Genomic DNA, 22,039 nt, shown 5'->3' on the forward strand with positions numbered 1-22,039 from the left:
CAAACAACTGAACACACCTTTTTTTTTTGCTAAAAATAAATTCTACTCCCATTTTTCAAAATTAAAAACAGCAAAATTGTTTCAGCACAGCATTTGTCTCCCATCCTGCAATCCCTCTTTTCCCAAAATCAAGAAAACCAAAACTAATCTTTTGCACAGAGTCTAGATCTTATGATTTCAATTCAAAGGGTAAAAATTTCAGGAAAAGACAAAGACAGTAGATAACAGGGATCTAGAGTGAAAACCACTGTTCAGTCTTGTCTTTTTACTCATCTCTCTTCAATATTAAGAGTTACACATCGTTTTAAAACTTGCACATTTGTTATTTTTCAAGGTGTTGCAGCAATGACCTGAGAGTCCACCCCAATACCAAACGCTCTACAACACCATTCCACAGAATGTGAATTCATCTAAAGAACAAAATAATTATTAGTCTAGTAAAACCAGTGCCTATAATTTGCCTATCCTCATGAGGGATTCTTTCCAGAAAGAGATAAGAAAACAGGCCAAAAAGCCCCCTTGCAAAATACCCAAACCAYCACTGACTAGGCCACAGCCAAAGCATCACCAAAGTATCTCCTTGAGAGCGTGCCTACAATACGGCTGTTCAGTAGTGAGCCAGGACTTCAACGGATCGCACGAAGTTGTACTGGAACTGACCATGTAAGCGAGAACAGCCAGTATAGGAGAGAACACCTCCCTCGCACAGGGCAGACATCACTCACTCAGACGCACACAAATCATGTACCTTGTGGTTTTAGAGCAGGGAGAATCAATCAGGTGCCCAGGAGCAGCATTCATGCTGCAGAGGAGGAATATCTGAAGCACAGGGATGGAGAAAACCAAGCGAGGCTGCCTGGATGAAGCAGGCAATTTTGTCTCCGCTCTGCAGACACRGTGCTGCCTCTCTCTCTCTCGCAGCAGCGTGAGGTGGTACCAGGCTGTACAGCTGTGTTTATTTAGCAAGTCAACTGCCTAAGGGAGCTGGAGTTCATACACAGGTAAGACCAATCTGCATATTCAATGGAAAAGCACAGCTATTTACGTAAGTAATCTCACCACTTAATCTTTGCCTATCCTTATGAACTGAGCCTCTTCCAAGTTACCCTCTTTACTCCTGCTGGATTCCCTGCCATCTCTCTCAGCATCTCATGTTCTTCCCATCTTCCACTCGCCTTTGCTTCTTACTGTTTTCTCCTCCCTAATCTTCTCCCAGTGCCCCAAAACTGCAGCTAGAAGTGCCAAGCATGCTGCCTGCCTGCTCTCACTGAGCCTCCTCCTTCTAATCTCTCCACCGCGTTTGCATGGGGACTGAGCAAAGACTCATCCTTCAGACYCCTCCTGAACAGGGACCAGGATGCTCAGAGCATCTCCTGGGCATCCTCCCAGCCCTGGAGCAAATCCCAGCCCAGAGACACAGAGGACTTCTCTCCTGACAGTGATGGATCCAATCTCACTTTTCAGGGACCTGAGCATGGTCYAATGCTGCAGAACTGTTTCATTTCCGCACTGCACATGAACACGGGATGTTGCACCTGACATGACTACTCAGCTTCCCGCAACTCAGAGCGCAGGAGAAGAAACTCAGGTCAGTTGGCAGCAGCCTAGACACCCTCTAATCCGCACTGTTATATCCTATTCCCATATGGAGCCAGGRCTCAGGAGCCAGGGCTCAAGAGCCACCCATTTGGTACATCCTGAGTTCCTGCTACACAGGGTTTTGTTTTGTTTTAGAGATTTCCTGCTTTTATTTATTTATTTAAACTACRTAACAGAAGCAATTGCAGATGCATTCTGCAACTACATAAATTTCAGCCTGGTCRGGTAGGATGAAGAATARGAGAGAACTGCCACCTCCATTAATAAAATGCAACCCATCCCTTCACGTCATTACGTGCAATCCTAGAGGCTGTAAAAGCCTGCAGACAGGAAACACCCAACTGCACGTATGGGCTGGAGAAGGGCATGTGTGTGCAAACATAAAGTACAGCCTGAAGACATTCTTAGCGGCTTCCTGAAATTACATTTTATCCAACTTGGCTTCAGACTCCAGTAAAAAGTAAAAACATCTAAATTACCTATGTCTCTGTTTATTTCTTATTTTAGCAAAAATACTTCTCTGACATGGATTATAAACATTTAGGGGAAGACATTCTAGCCCGCATGATAYGTGCTATAAAGTAGATCTTATTTAAGTTGTTGAGCTTGTCTAATAAACCACCGAGGGTTTTATCCTACTCTGAAAACACTCAGAAATCCAATCCACAAAGCATTCAATAACTCCCAATAGTAGTGTGTCTGTAATCTTTGGCTCCAACGAGGGCTGCACTGTCGTAACTTAGACGAGAAAAAAAACGCAGCTCCACCTTATCCTTCTGGCCACACGTGAAAGTATCGTTTTACTGTCTCAAGCCAGCTGCCAGGATTGTAACCATGCCATTTTAATTTTCCTTGCTTTCAAGGAAACGGAGCTTATTATTTCAGTTTTGTATGCCTCTCATTAAACCAAACTAATAAATCCTGGTCAGCGCTGTTTCGTCGTTAAGGACGAGGGGAGTTTTAATACGCACAGTAGTTTTGAGACATCTAAACACAGAGACCATTCTGCCAGTTCATTAAGTAACTCCAGGATCAAGCGATGGTGACATCTCAATTGATTTCAAAGGAAAGAGTGCTATCACGAACACACAGCCCCGGCACTGCACCGGGACGAACAACCGCCCCCGGAGCCCTCCCTCGGGCAGAGCTCCAGCGTGACCAGGCCCTTAATTAGGCAAGATGAGGAGCAGGATTATAAAGAGTCTGCRTTGTTTAACCACAAACAGCTTGGCAATCACCACCGATTTACAAAAACAAGGCAGCACACGTGGGATGACACAATTCAATAAGCAAACTGCTTTACTGCTGCTGTTGCCGAGCTCCCAAGCTGCTGTCTTTCCCAGCAGTGAGCCCATTAACTCCCCAAGGCAGAGCCTGCTGGATTTCTTCGCTGAAGAGCRTTAGCAGAAGACAGACAAATTTAACGTGATATTTGGGAAGTGAAACTAGGAGGCAGCAAGCACTGAGAATTAGATTAAAATTAACCTGAGCTGTCCAGAGCTCACCAAATTCGCTCATACCTGCACCAGCAGAGTCAAACCAACTGGAGCAAGTCCACTGCCTCCTCCGAAACGACACATTCGGAGAGGAACGGCCGTGCCCCGGCACACAGCAATGATGTACGAGCTCCTCGGGACGGCTCTCGACTTCCTCGGTCCTGCCAAAGGCAGGACAGCCTTTCCTTGAGCAGCGCTCATAGTCGATCATGAAAGCACCAACACTGCTACGCGTGTAGGGCAGCCGGCAGAACAAACCCAGCCTGCACGCCGTGCTCCGGCACCGCGTCTCCAAGAGCGGCTAGCACTGGCCCCTTCAGAGAAAGGCACAAAACGGCCTTACACAAATCTGGATTAGCCTGGTCTCTACGGAAAGTCTTTCTAGTCCCTCGAGACTAGCTGATGCCGTAAAGGCTTTAAATTTTCCCCAAATTTGGGGGATTTTCTTGGAAGATTTGTTATAATTCTAGTTGTTCCAGTAATTCATGCAATTATTTATTGCTTTCAGGGACGCAGCATGCTTTAAGCCTTAAATGCATCTCGCAGACAAGGAGCTCCACAGGCCTGCTTACCTCGCAAAGTAAAATACCTCCACTTTTAAATTAGTTCTTTTTCTGTTTAATTGATTCCACCCCCCACTCTCCCCAGAAAAATTACAAAGCACAACACTGTAATTTAGCRGTGTTAACACCGCAAACAAAGCAAATTTTTTAAATCAGGGTAGGCACTGAGCTTTCCGCTGTTTACTGCTCTAGTTTTATAACACATGCAAAGCCTCAGGGATGGCTGAAGAGACCAGGAGGAGCCAGAACGCACCTAYGTTAGAGGTACGACCCTGTCAATGTCCCGGATCGAATCTGGAGAAGAGGGCATCCTTGGCCGAAGCCACAGGGCTGGTGGCCCAGAGCCCACCGTTCCCAGAGCGAGCTCCAKGACTCCCTTCTTCATACGGCATCGCCACTGCACATGGTCACGGCACAAGTGCCAATATCCAAACGGGGACGGAGAAGAGGAGGAACACCAGCCTACGTGTCAGTGCTCATTTAGTGCCTTAGTTGGGCTTCTTGGAAAAACCTCCAGCATGACTCCAGGGGGGCTCAGGTTTGGGCTGGACTTCACAGCGCCGGCAGCCTCCCCCCGCAGCGGCCCTGGGAACTCCTGCGCCGGTACCGCAACGCAGCCTGCACTTCCTTCTGCCTGGGGAAAGGGGATGTGAACCAGGCCTCCATTCACTAATTATAAAGAAAGTGTTGGAAACCTCTGTGTTCATGTGCAAGCAAGGAGATCAGGAAGTCAGATAAAAGTTCCAGAAGGGGAGCTGCCCKGTTTGCTGAATAGGTGGAAATGCTAAATAAACAAAACAGAAGCCTTTAAAGTGGTCTCTTGAAGAATGCCTGGTCTATCACTCTACCGAATGCCCACATTCAAAAGCCTCAGTTTGCRGGTCATGCAGTAGTTGCTAGCAAGAGCATTATTTTCAGCTTCAGTAGGTACAGAATTCCGTTTTTTTTAATTGCTGTTTACCAAGTCCATTAACTAGTCACACACAAACCTACACGTGAAATATAACTTGACACTTATCAACACCAATGCAGTAGCACCTACCACTTGCACACGCTCAGCGCACAGAATGCAAACAYGCTGCAGCACAGATCAGTTGCTCTCATCTTACACAGTGCTCATTTTATTTTGTATGAGAGCTTCCTGTGCCCCATAACATGCTTCAATGAGCTTAGGATCAGCAATGCAGCATGGTCATGCTCTGGTCATGGCCCAGAGGATGCTGGCAGCCTGCAAGTTCTCAATGTACAAAGATTTCAAATGAGCTGGTTTCAAAGACTCCCTGSTGCTATGGCATTTTTACGGTCAGGGCCGTAGTCAAGTAAAAGAAGGTTTAAGTTTCAAATTTCCAAATGGTTGCTAAGAATAACAGAAAAGTTTTGAAGACCCAAACATTGCAAATATCCTTTTAAATAGAAAAAACACAGGAAATGGCTAATGCAACCAAGTTCTCCAAGAAGAGGATATCACAGATAGCCACAAGTCCTTGTAAACAGTAAGATGCTCCCACCCATCAGTTCCCAGTGCTTTGGGGRCCAGATTACTACTCTTCTGCAATATATCATGATTTTTACTACAAACATCTTCTGAGCTGAAGAAAATCAAGCGCGGSCATTTCTGAAATGGTTCACAAAGACATCACTGCCGTTTTATTTTTTTTATGCTTTATCACCCCTAAAATCAAAACATGTTTGCATGCAGTATATTCATAGGCCACGAGATGTCTCCATGTGCTGCAGAGTTGTCAGAAGATTGGCCCTGGTAAACAGAGGAGACAAACATGGAACTCAAGTTGTGTGAAAGCTGGTCTGACTCCTCAGCTGCTTTCTTTAATAAATGCTCATGGTTTAGGACAAATCTGGAGCCCATACATTATGACAAACCATAAGCTGCTTCAGATCTTTTTAATTACAACCTTTTTACTTGGGGTGAGGGACAAAGGCAGCAATAGACAATCCTCAAAATAAACAGCTCTCTTGAGAACAGAGCAAGACCTCCCTAATACTGAAGTCAACCCACAGCTGCAGAGAACATTCCCATGACACAGCTGGTAGAAAGCTTTGGATTTCAGTTCTAAAACCAGTTTATATCATCCTAAGTACACGAGAGAATATGGAATCCATAAGCATTAAGTCCTTTCATACCTGAAACCTATGTATTACATAGGCTGTATTTATTCAAGCACAGTAAACCCAGAGTACATTTGAGCTGAACCCAACCAAGACTGGACTGCGTACACATTCAAGAATTTGCAGATAAACAAACTGCAGATGTGATGATACGACATTCACGCTAACTCTCAAATCCTAGAGCCTTTATCATCTTTCTGCTAATGTACATGAACTGGATGGCTGTGACAGCATCTGTCTTGTTCCAGTGCCACGAGGGGGTTATTTTTAGTTTGTTAAAGGCAGTTCATCTCCTTCAAAGCTGGGCAGTTATCCAAACAGCCAAAGGAGAGATGGGCTGTACTGTGCATCTTTTGCTTTATAGGAAAAACCCTCATTCAGAAAAACAAAACATACAGAACCTGTACCGTAGATAAACTGTGTTTCTAYCACTGTGCTGACTTGGCTTTCAAACACATTACATGGAAGAGCAAGAATTGTAACTCTGGGCATTGTCTACGCTGATATTTATGGTCAAATCACAAAGGTTATCTTCCGCTAGCCAAAGCAACAGGGGACATTTCATAGCTTGTAGCCTGCATCATATCTACAAGGAACCCTGTTGATAATCAGTCTCTGGATGAAACAATTTCCCCTGGGCTTGTCCTTAACAGAGAGGGAGGAGAAAGTGGTCCAGGATGGCTGGAAGTCAGGAACAGGCAAGTGTGCGACTGCTGCTAGGAAACTCTCTCCTGACCTCAAGAACCTATCTCCATTAAAAAGTCTTTAGGACAGAYAAATTTTAGAACCTGTGGAAAACAGTACTTAAAGGACGTCATACCCTAGCAGCTTTCCATCACTTCTTCCCCTCACCAAAATCATACAATGCACACAAACTCCCATACTCTCCCCAGCTCCTTGCTGGCACCCCAACACCACCATCTGCCCTTCGCAATTCTAGGGCAAGCCCACAGCAATACAGAAGAATTGCAACAGATTCTTTTCATGTGACATGGCACCTGGAGACAACAGGGTTACTCACACACAAGAGGATCAGTCACATTAGGCAAGCAAGATTTGGTCCTAAAAATTTTGTCATTTTCTTTTGCCCAAATTCCTCACTATATTTACTCTAAAACCTTCCATTTCACCGGTCTTCTCGATTCACTGTAGAACCTAGTGCATCTGTTCAGCCAGAGCATGACTGAAGGGCACTGCAGAAGCACAGACCCACAGATACGCTCGATGAGACTTTATCTCAGAAAGACTGTCAGACTTGAACAAATGCAGTAATTATAGATGTCCAGCAGCTCCCAGATGTGCTAAGCTGAGGCTGGACCCTGTTCTCGTCTGTCCTTGCAAAGGGGGGAAATCAGTGCCAAAGGAGATGATCAGTCAGAATAAGCCAGAAACTGCAAACACTTCCAGCCCTCGCCGCGAAGACTAAAGACCTAGCCCAAGATGAGGGCAGGCCACATCCTAGCCTCACACCGTGCTCATCGTCTTCTTTCCAAGTGAAATATTTCAATGCAAAGCAGATTACTGACAGCAAGAGGTCTTTCTCACTTTTCCAGACATGCAATTCTATTTGAAAAGTGATTAATGTTTCAGCATCCTCTTCTGAGGTTGCAGTACCTTAATGGGAACGAATGCTTGAGACCTCTAAGTAACGAGGGTCCCTCCCTGCGCTCTGCACACATTTAATTGTTGAGTTATGCTTCCTGCTCCTTTTCAATGCTAATGCTTTCTCTGAAATGCTCTTCCAGTGTTTCCAGAAGAACTTTTGACCCCAAGAGTGTTTTTAAACTTATGGCATTGTTATCCTTCTTCCTTATTATGTTTGCATGGCTAGAGGTAATTACATATGGATTCTCCAGTAAGACAGAAAGGCTCGCAATGGGAAATAACTAAACATTCCTAAGGCTCAGATTAAGAAAAAAAAAAAAAGGAAGAAAGAAAAAGAAAGAAAGAAAAAGAAAAAAAAGAGGAGGTGGAAGGAAACAAATGCATTTCTGCATATTCACAAAACAGGTTTATTTATCCAATTTCAGCAGCAAGCCTTGCCAAAAACGTAAGTGGGTTTTGGCACAGATAAAGAAACCTAGCTCATGCAAAAAAAACCTTGGTATTTAAACTTTAACCAGCAACATCCTGTTTCTGTTACAGTAGGAGTATCAGATCTTGGTGGGTCACAGCAGTCTCCACATGCAACGCACCCACAACTTGGATTAAGGTACACATTGAGCACTTCAGGTCAACACAAAATGATTCAATACTAGCAAAAGGGTTTTAGAGCCCTGGAGCAGAGGGGGTGGGAAAGAGAGGAGGGGACTGTCAGAAGGACAGTCTCTTTCCTCCCCCAAACACCAGCAGCAAGCATCTCCAGCGTTGCTCTCCCTCTGGAGCTGCGCACTCAAGCCTCCCCAGGCAGAGACTGTCCTTTTGTGTTAACTTKTTCGATTTTCTCATCCATCCATTCACATGAACCTGTTCATTACAGCTGAATATTTAACAAAGAAAATATCTGATTGTCCTCTATTGAACAATAGCACCAGAAACAACAGCAAAAATCTTTCAGAAGCAACTAGGAATGGTGCACACCTCTACACGGGCACCTAAAATGCTCCAAAGTCATCAGAYACTTTGCAAATTCTTGGCAGATCCATTTTCTGTCGAGTTCATTTCCCAGGTTGCTCTGCCATCCAGCAATAGTGACAAACAGGTTYAATTTGAAGCAACAGAAATGCTAGAATTAAAAATAAATAGTCCAAGGCAAATAGTACCYTATCGTCCTATTTCACTTGGACACAAATAATGACATTTTAAAATATCAATGTCAATTGCACAAGGCAAAATATGGATTTGGGGTGAGAGTTTAAAATCCCAAAGTAATTCAGGACAATTTAAAACAAACTCTGTGGCCCAGTATTTCATATCTGAAGTTAAGAAACATTTTGGTCAAACTAGCTCCAAAAGAAATGCACTTTAAGGATATTAGTGTAATCCTTTTCCTGCCCAGCAGTATGAGTTTTATTAAAGTTAGAACTTGAAGGGATGTTTCACGTTAAACATGATTTTACATAACAAGACTCTAGAAACAGAGCTCCAGTTAAATTATGCTTATGAAACTTTTATTAATGTGACACAACAAATGGACTTTTAAGCAAGCTTTACAAGTGATATTTGTCTTAAATTACAGTTTTCAAGTAACACTAACAACTCTTCTACTGTCTCCTGAAGAAGCTGAATAGCTCAGAACACTGCCAAGTGGGAAACACTGGGGCAAAACTTAAGGTTTTAAAGAACTTAGTCACAGGGAAAACTCTAAAGAGCCAGCAGGCTAAAAGAGATTTTTTTTTTTTTAATGTGTCCTCTCACAGGGGACATAATTTAGATCAGGTTGCCCAGGGTCTGCTCCAGTTGAGTTCTGAATATCTACGAGGACAACGACTTCGGTACACGTCTTAGTTGTATATGATTATTTCTGATGCCACATCCCTTTGGCTCCATACGTGACTTCATGWGAGCCCTCACTGCGCGCCTGCAAGCTGCCGGGGGTTCCCTCTCCCAGGGCRTTCTGCAGAGTTCAGGAAGGGATACGGACCCCTCCGCCCCGAAGCACCGTGCCTACTTCAGCATGTAAAAGATGAAGCACTAACTCACTAATAGCAGGACTATAATTTATGGTTCTGCTCAGCACTGTACTATACTCATAATGAAGTTAATGAAATAAGACCTTGGACAATGCTAAGAGCTTTCAAAATCTTTGGTGCTGCAAATCTGGTAGCATCTTCTACGCCTAGACTCCAGAATTAGAATTACCTAACGCTGGTCAGCAAATACCTGCCTGTTATTGCCCCCAGCCTCCCACAGTAACTACAGCCTACAGAAGCGAGACAGAGCTGCCCCTGAGCCCAGCRAGCTGCACTGCACAACGGCTGGTTGCACACAGTTAGTTTTAAAGTTTTCCTTGTTCACTTGGCCTTTCGCACAGCAGCAACAAGCGGTCGGGGGGGAACGGCAGAGGCAGACTCTAGGACTACAAAAAGGGACAGCGGACCCGCAGCTGAAGATAAATCATATTGAATTACTTTTTGTTACCTAACCACCCAGGACGTGACACCACTGACACCATCCCTTTCAGGCTCTAAAATACTGCAAAATAAGAAAGAAAACTCATTAACCTCTTGTCAGAGGTGAGAAACCACGGGTGAGTAAGATAACTCCTGACCAGAGTTGAGCTGGGAATCACTTCCCAAGTGAAGGGTTTTGATGCTGAAACTGAGCTCACGATCTCAGTTACACTGGTCCAGACCTTGAGTACCTACTCCCTGAAAGTATAATTCCATTATATTTTCCAGGGTAAAAGAACAGAAAAGCTTAGCTTCTGCTTCAACCATCACTCACACTGTCACCTCTTATCTACAGTACATATATGGAGTATATATATATGAGAGAAAGAAACCATACAAACATCATCAAGGGAGTTGGAGGAGCAGAGAACAGCAATTTCCAAAACAATTTTGCCAGAATATATATGATTATATACATTAGATATACATAGTTACTTGAAAGAAAAAAAAAAAAGGCGACGCTTCATGTTCACGCTGACCTTCAAATTGGCTTCAAAAAGCCTTACTATGAAAAAATCTTCCTCTTTGTCTTGCTAGACCAAGTAAAGCAATGCATGAAGTATCTCTTCAATACATCGACCTTCCTACGCGCGTGCCTGGCTCAGCTCTCCCTAGCAGGCTGCACTAGCCCTGCCAACGTGGTGAGCCCACAGTGAGTCTCCCACTGTACTGACCGCCCACCTCGCGCTGCAGAGAGTCATGTCCTGTACTCCTGATGGCAACCACACAAAGGGAATGCAAAGGCATCCCACATTTTGGATTAGAAGAGGACGGATTTCATTTCATCTCAAGTAAAAAGGGAAGACGATTTGGCCCCAAGAGACACAAATAACTTAGTAGGGCTACATCCCTCTGAATTCCACCACCACCCCCAAATAAGTATATAAAATCAATTAAGTTTAATAGAAATAGAGAAGAGAAATTAGAAGAATGGAATGCCATTCTTCTAATGTGTTTGTTGTACACGGATTTCTAGGATTTTCCTCCTAACCCCCATGTAATGCATTATATAAGCATAGAGGTAATAYCATCAGAAGCAAGACTGCCACACAGGTAGACATGATCAAGCTAGCTTTAAAATCAGGATAGCACCACTAACAGCAACAGTGGCACTGGTACAGATTCAGGGCAGGCTACAAACTCTGCTGTAGGACCCTCGGTGGGCTTGTCTGGTAGGGTCTTCAGTGACGTGCATGCTACCTTGAGTTTCCCCTAGTGTTATTAATCTGGAAAGGAAATATCCGATAACATCAAAAAAGCCATCACTGAAAACCACAAAACCCTTGCTGGAAATTCAGGGGCATATGGAGCGACAAATAATTGTTAACGTATGCTGAAAATTTCACTAGAATGTTAGATAGCTGCATCCTAAAGCCCTATATAACTAAGCATTGCAAAAATTGATTTTAATGTTCAAGGTTTGCTGAGCCACAGCCTTGCAAATAATTACCAGAATTTGAAGCATAACATCAAGAAGAATTGCAAAATACTTTTTAAGTCAAAAGAATGCTCAGATGTCCACTCAAGTTAGCACACAAATACTAGAATTATCATCAACACTAAGCATCTCTAATTTATTCATTTCTCCCTCCCTCCCACAAATAGTCAGCCTGGCACATAAGAGAAAAGACTGTGCAGAAACAAAGCTACAAGAAAACAAAACTTGTTGCACAAAAGACTTGTTTGAGAGCAGGAACTGTTATAAGCACATAAACTGGAGACAGTACACAGGTATAAAGTGAATACCAGCATCAGCTAGGTATTCATCTTGGGGAGAGATCTGTTGCATGAAAGATGGAAAGTATCAGAATATAAAATAAAAACAAATCACTAAATAATACATCATGTTATAAGTCCTTCCAAAAGTTTAAGAGATTTATTATAATTGCCTCAGAAAAGAGGGAGAAAGACGAAAAAAGAAAATGACAAAACCTTCACTTGAATCCACTCGCTTTCTCTTGGCTGTAAACTCTTTAGGGTAGAGATCATCATTTTATTCTGTGTCTGCACAAYACAACAGAGGTCCAGGACACAGATGAAGCTTCTGAGAACTGCTACATTAGAAATAAATAACAATAATCCACTTAATCTCTGCTGAATACAGCCCTGAAGGGAATACAAGTGAGATTATCAATTGGCAGCATTTATTCAGTAGAGCTTCAGTTACAGTTCACAGCCAGAAACTCGTTCTTCCCCCAAAGTCTCTTGGCTTCAACAGAGCAAATAACAACTTGAAGTATTGGATCATAAACTGTTAAAGTTTAGTTACAAAAGGAAGAGAAAAAAGAGTGTGTTACTATGCAAACCATGCAAGAGACTTCTCATCAGTTCCAACAAAAGCATTTGGAAGTGGGTGGAAAACAATCCAGCAACAGAGAGGGAAAAAAAAAAAAAAAGAAAAGAAAGAAATCCCACATTGCCACATAACTTGGAGGACACGGGAGCTCTTACTCCCCGTGATGCTGCTTTGCCATGGCGCAGTAACAGAGAGATGGCAGAAGCCACAGTTGATCACATCACCAGTTAAGCTTGTCAATGCAAAGCAGGGCTGGGTCAGATCGCCCTGGCCCGAAGACCCGTTCTGTGTCCGGCTGGAGGAGAACACGACAGATACAAACCGATGTCAAGGGACAGAGTAAAAACATCACCAAAACCACACTTACAGCAACCAAAGTTTCAGGAACCACATTCACTCCCTTCGCATCTTCTTCTGGCTCTTCATTTTCTTTATTATCAGTGCAAGAGATAGTGTCTTGGACTGAGCAAGTGCTAAGCAAGTCTGGCAAACTGGTAGATGGGTACTTCAGAAAATCCCCTTCAGCAGATTCCTACCAGAGACACAACAAAACAGGTTATATGACATGCAGAGAACCACTAAAGTCCAGGCAAAAGTGCTCCGTTTCCCTTGCCTGGTGAGAGCTCACTGATAATCTTTCCCAGTTACATATTTCCATTTGCTCATAATGTTGCAGTTATAAAAATCAGTTCTGATTTTAAAGTGCATGTATAGTAAGCATAGGCCAATAAATTTCTAAAACGTTTAGATTTTATAAGAGAGAATTTAAAATAAATGCTTCTCCAACAGCCTGCTCCTCCATACCCTGAATTTATTAAGATGTCATTGCAAGAAGACTCAGAGTTTAGAGAACTCATTACTCATTTCATCATGTTCTCAAATCACACTCTGCGTTCCTGCACTCTCCTTGTAGATATTCTCTTTCACTTGCATTCTATCTACAGCATAAGAATAGTAAGCTGTTAACACTACTTAGCAGAACAAAACGAAAACYGACCCACCAATCCTGTATCTACTTTGTCCCGAATCCTTAAGGACCTCTYTCCATTCTTTGGTATGTTTTCCGGTAGATAAACATGTGCATAAACTAAAGGCAGCGGTGAAACAGAGTCTCATTTTATTGCTTTCAGAACAGATCCTGTGTTCAGAGTGCTCACCAGGCCAAACTGCAAGGCTGCTTTCCCATACTAACAAATAATATCCAAAAAGATCTGCTGGAGAACACTTCACCTATTTACATCTTTCCTCAAATTGCTTGACACAAGGCAAAGATTAGATCCTCAGTTGCTTGGGTTACCAAGTTCCCCTCCTAGTGACATGAAAATTGTCCAAGTACACAGAGTAAGGGCCAAAAGATTCAAAGTTTGATCAGATCTGTGAAGAGCTTTATGCTGTAAGCTTATTCGTKATTATTTCGATGTAGTTATTACATGAACAAAGAAATAATTTTAGGAAGTAATTTATGCTAGCTACACTCTTGCTTTCTGGAAGAGGCCCAATTGTCTAAACAAAGTACAAAGTGTACCTACTTCAATTCAGTGTCTTGTTTTGAGAATAAACACTGGTGGGGCTAACACCACATTGCGAGCCTACAGAAGGTCTCGAATGAAACYCCTCTCTCTAATGAAACATTAGAGAAGACACAAGCTCTTTGCGTTGAATCATGAGGCATTGAATATCATCAGGCAAAGTCTATTCTAGACAAACAGGAGCATAAAGCACTCCAGGAAGCTGTAGGAGCATCCCGAAATTAAACCCACATTAAACCCCACTCAGGCTAGAGCAACCTAAAGGTGAAGCTTACAAAAAGTAAGTAAATACACAGAATCCTGCCCAAAAGGTTCCTGCCACCATCCCAATTTCACACCTGTCCCTGCCCCCACAGGTCCATCCTTGAGACACCAGGAACCTCAGTCACTTCCATGACGTGGCTTGGCAGACCAACAAACACTTGCATCAAGTCAAATGGAGGACAAGCAAGCTGTGGTCTGAGGGAAGAGAGCGAACTTGGGTGGGCGGACATTTCTCAAAGGAAAAGTATTGTGCAAAACCCCCCTAATCTCTCCTGTGATGAAAGCAAACTAAAGAGCCCTACTGATAAATGAGTTCCACTCTCATTTCCCTGAAATTTCATGCTACTTTATCTGCAATAACTTCACTCCAACCTATTAAGGAGGACAAATTAAGGAATTCAAACTAAAAGATCATCATCAAGAGACCTCAAGCACAGAGATATGACATGAGATAAGAGTTGCAGAGGCTACACAGGCATAATCTGAAGAGGCTGAGAAGAGCTTGCTTTATTTAGCAGGCTATRTATATTTTAAGAAAATGTTTTTGGCCAGAACTTAAGTAATCTCTGCATGAATAAATACAGTCTCATTTGCACACAGAACTACTGCGACAATATAAGCAAATTACTAAGTTGGCCTATATGTTGCTGATTTGCCACGAATCTAACGCAGCTACCGATACGTTTTTCAATAGCTGTATGTTAAACTTAGAGAAGCAAATGTGCACACATAGCCTTGTATCACAGCTATTAAAAATCTGCCTGTTATATACAGCACACACACAAACACTTTTAAACAGCCATTCAGGGGATCACCAAGGACGAGCACAAAGGATTTACTGAACGTACCTTGCTAGCTACCACCAGCTGCACCAGACCAGCTGCAGAGCGAAGAAGGGCCACAGCTTCCTGGTGGGAAAGCCCAACCAACGACTGCCCGTTGATCATGAGGAGCTCATCGCCTGATGTCAATCTGCCGTCCCTATGGAAACCAAGTAGGAACACTGAGCTACAGAAGAGGATCTTCTGCTGATGCTGTACTTAGACAGTATATGTTGGTGTGCAGAGACATGCAAAAGACGTGACTTGGTTAAAGCTGAACTCAAATTGATTTTTGGCCATGTTATTTGCCCTAAGGGTGGGAAGTCRAAGGAACAAAGAAGGGTGCTCAGAAGGGGCTCCACAGCAAATCGTTYAGGAACGTACTATAAACAAAGCCGTTCCCCCTTCCCTCTGGGACCAAGTTCCCCTTGCACCCYCCCCAGGTCCTGCTGGAGATGACCAAGGCTCACCCCCTTCGAGCAGGACAGCTCTGCTGTGCTCTCAGCCACACTGAGATCTCGCTTCCCTGGGCCAAGAGTCCACAGTGAATGTCCAGGACACACTGCCAGCATGCAGGGACTATGTCCTCACCCTTTCCCATGGGTCACTTGGGTTACTTTCCAGGCTCTGTTACCAAGTGGTTGGGGGCCAAGAAAAAGCAGTCATAGTTGATCTGGGGCCTATTGTACTACCCTTCAGAGAAATCAGTATACACTTGTCATGAAAGTAACTGCTTGACTACTCTATAYGTTAGATTAAACACGCTGGAAGGGCACTCTGATCAACCACAAAAACAAGCTTTTAAGCTAAAAATCCCATATTTTCTTTCTGTAACAAGGACAACATTTTCAACAGCAGTGGRGTAAATTGCCCAGCTTGTCTTTTGAGTTCAGCTAATAGTGATGGCAATGGATGGTCAATCACATGTACTTCAGCTTCGCAGAGGAACCAATGTCACCTCACCTGTGTGCAGGGCCTCCTTCCTCCACGTGGGTGATGATGATGCTGTGAGGGGACCGCTTCGACCCTCTGCCTCCTGTTATCTGGATTCCCAGTCCATCTGTCCCTTTCAGTATATGCATCTTCCATATACGGCAACCTTCTCGCTGGGAGAAAACGTGCAGAGAGTCCTTGAATTTGCATTTAGACAGTAAAAGAGCGTCCTGAAAATGCCTACTGGTTTAGGACACAGGCACAGGGGTGTAGGCGAGGGCTGCGAGGCTACAGAAGGGAGCTATTTGCAGGCTGACAGCCTTCCTGCCCATCACCAAACATCTGTATAGMTCAAGCTATACAGCTGTGCTGAGCAAGTTGCCTTTGTTATCTGTGGTCCAAGCGAAGGAGGCAGAAAGGAGGAGGCAGCACAGGTTAGTTCAGCATGTGGAGATTTCCTTGCAGGGCTGTTTGCAGCTTCTTTCCGAGCTATGCAGAACCGCTGCTCGCTATGCCCTGATCCTTCCAGCAGCAATTAGCAGCTTYGAGCCCCTTTGCCAAAACTGTCTTGAGAGGAAAGTCAAAGATCTGTAGTAGCTGTGCAAACGGGTTGCAGGAGAGCAAAAGGCCATTCGAGAGGGACCTCGAACACCGCTGTAACACAGCTGCTGTTGCAGCAGGTACTCGTCTTGCCTCGTACTGCAGTGTTGACCTCTCCGGAGAGGTTTGCAGTACTTGAGAYATAGGAAAGAAAATTTCAGCTGCCCATCAAATATTCCCCTATTTGACACCTGTTGTACCAACCAGAAATAATAAAACTTACACACAGAATAACTTTTCAATAGAGGCAAGGTAATAATGACACCTTTATTTTATTTAAATAGATTATAAATATTCTCCCCAAAAGTGCTTTACAAACTTTGGAGCAATACAAAATGCAGAACAAAAACTAGCTTTGAGGAGTCCTACTGGAAGGACTGGACCCAAAGGAATACAAGAGTGGCAGATAGTAGCAGAACAAAAATGGAAAAACAAGCAAGCAAGCAAGCTACATTAGGCAATTGCTAGGAGTCTCTCAAGGAGAAGGGAAGAATCAGGGTAGCAGAATTATGAGAAATTCTATGAAGTTTTCAAGCTTGGAAGACACAGGAAAATACACAATTAGGGTATATTTTTCAGGCCGTTTGCTGAAGTCACTCAGCACTGGCTTATCTCTCTGGGCATCTATTCCTGACAGGTTYTGTTCTACACACAAGTGATGTTCTTGCAGTACACAAATGCTCAAGGAGTGGCAATGATTAAAATTTCATGCAACCTGTGAAGAGCATGTAAAAATCACTGCTTGTTTCTGAGAAATGGAACTGCTAAGTATATCAGTGAACCTAAGGTCTCTGGCAACTTGCAGACTATAAGCCAACTTTTTTTCAGCAGAGTCTTTCTTTATTAACTGCAAATTGCCCTTAAAAAAAAATAAATAAAAAAGACCACTGGGGCCCTATGCTGAGATGTTTAAATGCAATGCCAGATAAGGTTTTCAGATACAGGAAAAAAGATGACGGTATCTAGATCAGTATCTAAGAAGAAAGTGATAAATAATAGATTGACATTACACAGCCCCAAGACTAGAGGTATGATAAACAGGAAAAACAAACCTAGTGTCTTAAAAGGTAATCCAAAAGTTTGATCCTGAAAGCATATACACTTGTGGGCAATTTGTTAACTTGAAAGCCAAGCACATGAGCAATATCCCAACAGGTTTAATGGGATCCTAAATACATTGATAAAAACTCAAGTCTCCTGTTGAATAACAGGGCATGTCAGGACAGAGAACACCTTGAGATAAATTAGACTGATACATGAAGCATCTTGTTAAACACAGGGGCAAGAGTCAACTATATTTATCTACACATAAAACAGACCTTAGCTACAGCACAAGAACGCTCTAGAGAGATTAATTGCTATAAAGCGCCTTGTACCCATAATAAAAATAGTATAACTGAGAAATATAATCTCTCTGCCTCCCCTAAACCAAGACTAGGCTAAAATGATGACAATCTAGTCTCCTCACAASATGCACTTCCGAGTGTCCAGCTGCCAAATTCAGTTAAAAGCACACCCTTCAATAAAATTTAACAATCCAGTCATCAAATTGTGTTTAACGATGTGCAAAAGCTCTGTGGAATTTTAGTTATGCAAAGGCCTACAACACGCAGTGCCTACTTGCGCTCCTCAACCTATCAGGCATTAAAAAAAAAAAAAAAGCTACTCTTAACTGATCCACACTCAAATATTCATTTACCTAGCAAAACACTCAGTAGCAGCAAATTATAAGACTCCGCTGCTCTTAATACAAGAATCGTCTTACTCCCTTTGAAGTCCCATTGAAATCAAAAGCACTTGCAAAGCAAGGCATTACTTAGTCTGAATATGGGTGGCAAAATCCAGCCACACTCAAAACAGCAAAACAAGCGGGCATGTGCCCAAATATGCATTTCTTTCACTAGTTTTAAATGACACGCTCATATACTGTTTACAAAAAAAAAGAAAAAAAAAAAAGAAAGGAAAAGAAAAGGCTGTCCCTCGAGTTCCCACTGATCATCTACAGGCATTTCACTGGAATAAGCAACTCAGCATTGACTGGAAATCAGATCACCTCCCTGTTCTTTCACTCTTCTTGATAAAAGCTTGATAGCTACTTATTTAAGCACACTGGTGCTGTTACAAAGCAAACTCCCACCCCAAAATATACATGCATACCTTTGAGGGGCCTCATTCCAAGTTTTTAAGAGCTGAAYGTTTTAAAAAGTAGATCCAGAGCCTCTGTTTGAGGTCTCTTGGAGAAAGGGGGTGCTCGGCAGAATCCCCTCCCCTCCGCGTGCGGTAGCTATCTCTTTTGCACAGAGCAGCACGGGAAATTTCACAGCCAACCGGGAAACCCTGCTGCTTTGAACACGTATCCTCTGCGACTCCATCACAGTAAAGCCTTAACAGTGAAGCTCTAGGCTGAATCCAGGGATTTTTAAATGCATTTAAATTTTATTGAAAACCAATTTCCTTGAGTTACTGGAGATTCCTAGGTTCAGCAACACAGAACTTAAACAAATAAATAAATAAGGCAGAATGATTCATTTTATATCTTTAATTTTTTTTAAGGATCGTATTTTCAAGCTTTCCTTTATAAACAAAGGGACTACAAGCTCACTTAGTCTTCAAACGAAAGCTAGGATTCTGGTGTATTCACACAGCTCTGGAGACTTACAATACACAAGAGAAACTTCAAATGTAGCTAGAATTGGCAGTTTGCAGGTCTGATGTCACTGTCCCTGGAGCCTGTCTAATCCCTGCTCAGAGCAAGATGAGTTTAACTACTGGACAGTCTCCTCTGATCGGCTGCACAATTCTGGTTGCTGCTTGGCTGCTGCCAGTTTCATATTCCTATTAACTTCTGGATTTTTCCATCCACTCAGAGTAATTCTCGTAACTTCATTTATAAACAACACAATAAATCTGCACACACGCCCCAAAAGCTCTCTCAGGAAAAGCATTTCATGCCTATGGCAAAGAGATACGCCAACGACTGTCCAGCCGGGTACTTCAAACTCCAGATATCCTCAGCGAGGACTGAGAGAGGCGAAGCAGCTGCTGCATCCCAGGTCTGGTCAGATGCCCCCTTCAGAAGGGYGCTGCTCTGGCCTTTCTAAAGAGCAGGGAGACCAGCCCACATCTGCCCTTAGCTGAWGTCAAGGAAACCCAACAACAAAGAGAGCGCGAACGCCGAAGGGCTCATTAGATGACCCAGGCTGACTATCTGTGCCTTGCAAGCCATTAAGTTTCACGCATTTCACCCGAGACGCAGCCAAGAGGCACCCTCAGAAATACATCCATGCTTGCTCTGAGATACCAAAGGAATGAGTATCCAAAGTTTCTGTTAGAGATTTGTTCCCTACTTGGTTGCTCCCACCAGCCCAAAGCAAATTCTAACTCTGCTCAAATCCATCACACTGGACTTTGCTTATCACCAAGAGCAGCACCGGACCTGCCTACACCAGGGGACTGCAGATTCCTCCGATGGAAGATTTCATGGACATGATGGACAACCATCCGTCTAAGGTGATCTCAGAGAAGAAGATGAGAGCAGATGATTTCTCTGAGTCCCTCCCAGACCCACATTTTTTACTTCCTTCAGCACTCCTACAGCAAGAGTAAACATAAATGGCCAAGTTAATACGGCTGTAGTTGGAATGCTAATTCCCCCCTCTAGTTACATCATTCTTACGTGACTCAACTTTTTTCCTAACTTGGCTCTTTTAAGCAGGCAGCATTTTGGATCAGATTTTTTCCACTTGCAGATGATAAACTTCAAAGTGCCTAAGCTACAAATAATTAAAATGGTTTTAAGACAGTACGAATATTCTACTTGGATTAGTCACAAGCAAAAAAATGGGTCATCTTATGTAACAGACCACAAGTGAGAACAGAGAATACAGTTGGTAGTTTGAAGTCAGTCCCTGCAGGCCATCCTTCTCCACCGTTAAACCATTATACATTAGACAGTCTCTGTTCAGAACAAGTCTACATCTGGAATAAGCTAGTGTGTTACAGATCAGAAAGGAAACCCACTGCCAGCGCTACGCGGGGAAGCTTGCATTCCGCCTGCTCCGAGTGCATACCATCAAATGCTCAATTTCATAAGCACATCATTAATAAAACAAAAAGGAGCATTTTTCCTCTAAGCATTAAAAAAATAAATAAAATATGTCAGAACCATTCTTCTCCCCTTTCTTTCACCAGCTAATTGCAGGGTTTAAAGAGGGTTGACTGATTTTTGACTGTGCAGTGTTCAAGAAGCTGCAAATCTATATATTCACAAAGGAAAAATTGCTTTGAAATCTTATATTAGAGAGGGAAAGGCTTGTCAGGAGCAAGGTGTAAACAAATGGAAAACAGAAATGCACTAAGTAGTTAAAAAGCCAGATAGTAGAAGGAAAATGTAAAATAGTTGTCTACAAGCAGCACTTTCTGTCACAGCCGCAATTCAGCATTTGCGCCCCTTTGCAAAACAAAAACAAAAAAAAAGAAAGAAAAAAGAAAGAAAAAAAAAAAAGAAAAACAGAGATAAGCACTGAGGGGAATACCAATAATCATGTGTCGTCATGTGAGATTTGTATCCATGCACTCACTGTAACAGGCCCTAACACAGAAGACAGGACGCCCAGTTGGCATTTCACCACGGATTTTGATCATCTGTCTGCAGGGGCTGGTTCCCCTATAGGCATCTCACAGGTTTCACCCATAACAGCAGCAGAAGCAAACGGCCAGTTCCTCCTCACTGCCCACAAAGCTGTTTTCGGAAACTCGACACTTAAAGCAAAAAAGATTCACACATTAACAAAAATGATCACAATAGTCTTGACAGGAGCTGGCAGCCAAGGTGCCAATTATACGCAGCTGAAGTATTTCCCATACAGAAATATGCAGCCACGGGACCGCATGCAGACCAGCGCATAGGAGCAGCCCTGCAAGTCCTGGCCAGTGCATCAGCCTCCTTGATGGGCAGCCAGCGTGGGACACCAGCACACCTTTCACAGACCTCCAACAAATTAAAAGCACTTCTCCTGGCAAGCCTGAGGAAGGCCAGCTACTTGCCCTGCCTTGGGTCAAATCATGCCTCCTCCCCAACCTGCCTCCCACTGTCCCCGTTCCCAATTAGACACATGGGAGAGAGACAGCAGTAGCTGGCAAATTAACTTTCATGATCAGATACCAGGCAATTAGCTCAAACGTGTCAATCTCAAGATGCAGTCAAGAGTCATCACTCTTCACACCGTACATACTACTGTGAATGACTGCGGATCAGAAAATCAAGCCAAAATCTGATTTTTGCAGATTCTTAACAAAGCAATTATTTCATTAGTGGATAATGAGTACATTTTTCATCCGACATTACTAGGATATTTTTAAGGCTGGTATGGCAGCAGGGTTCCTGCTTTTTTCTGCTACCTCAGGTCTTGTTTTCAGGGCTATACAAGCAAAACTAAACAATTCCAAAACAATTAAAAGTAGGAAAATAAAAAGCTAAATTCCTTTATCAATAGATTATATTCCTATATCTAACATTCTAAGACAAGAGCTCTTTGTCCTTTCCTGCCTCCCACAATGTTTCTCCGCAGTGAGGCACTGCAGGCTTTTTGGTTTCTATGTCCATACGATGCAAAGCCATTCCATGCCTCTTAGTATCTTCTCCAGCACTTGAAAGAGTTAAAAAAAAAAAAAAAAAAGAGAGAGAGAGAGAGAGAGAG

General features: G+C 43.1%; 1 protein-coding gene across 3 annotated transcripts in view; it reads right to left on the bottom strand.

The window, feature by feature from the left end:
• Nucleotides 1-22,039, bottom strand: part of PDZD2 (PDZ domain containing 2) — a 143,062-nt gene that overhangs the window by 39,897 nt on the left and 81,126 nt on the right. For 2 of the 3 annotated variants that reach the window (XM_085326291.1, XM_085326290.1), the window contains exons 3-5: nt 15,771-15,913; nt 14,835-14,967; nt 12,561-12,725 (exon numbers count right to left, since the gene is read on the bottom strand). The exons of the other annotated variant lie outside the window; for it this stretch is intronic. In XM_085326291.1, the coding sequence (XP_085182417.1) occupies nt 12,561-12,725; nt 14,835-14,967; nt 15,771-15,913 (441 nt within the window). The remainder of the gene's footprint in view (nt 1-12,560; nt 12,726-14,834; nt 14,968-15,770; nt 15,914-22,039) is intronic. 3 annotated transcript variants of the gene reach the window in all.

The sequence above is a fragment of the Rhea americana genome, unplaced genomic scaffold (assembly GCF_003343005.1).
Source record: "Rhea americana isolate MKP2758 unplaced genomic scaffold, rheAme1 scaffold_13, whole genome shotgun sequence".
Lineage (NCBI taxonomy): Eukaryota > Metazoa > Chordata > Aves > Rheiformes > Rheidae > Rhea > Rhea americana.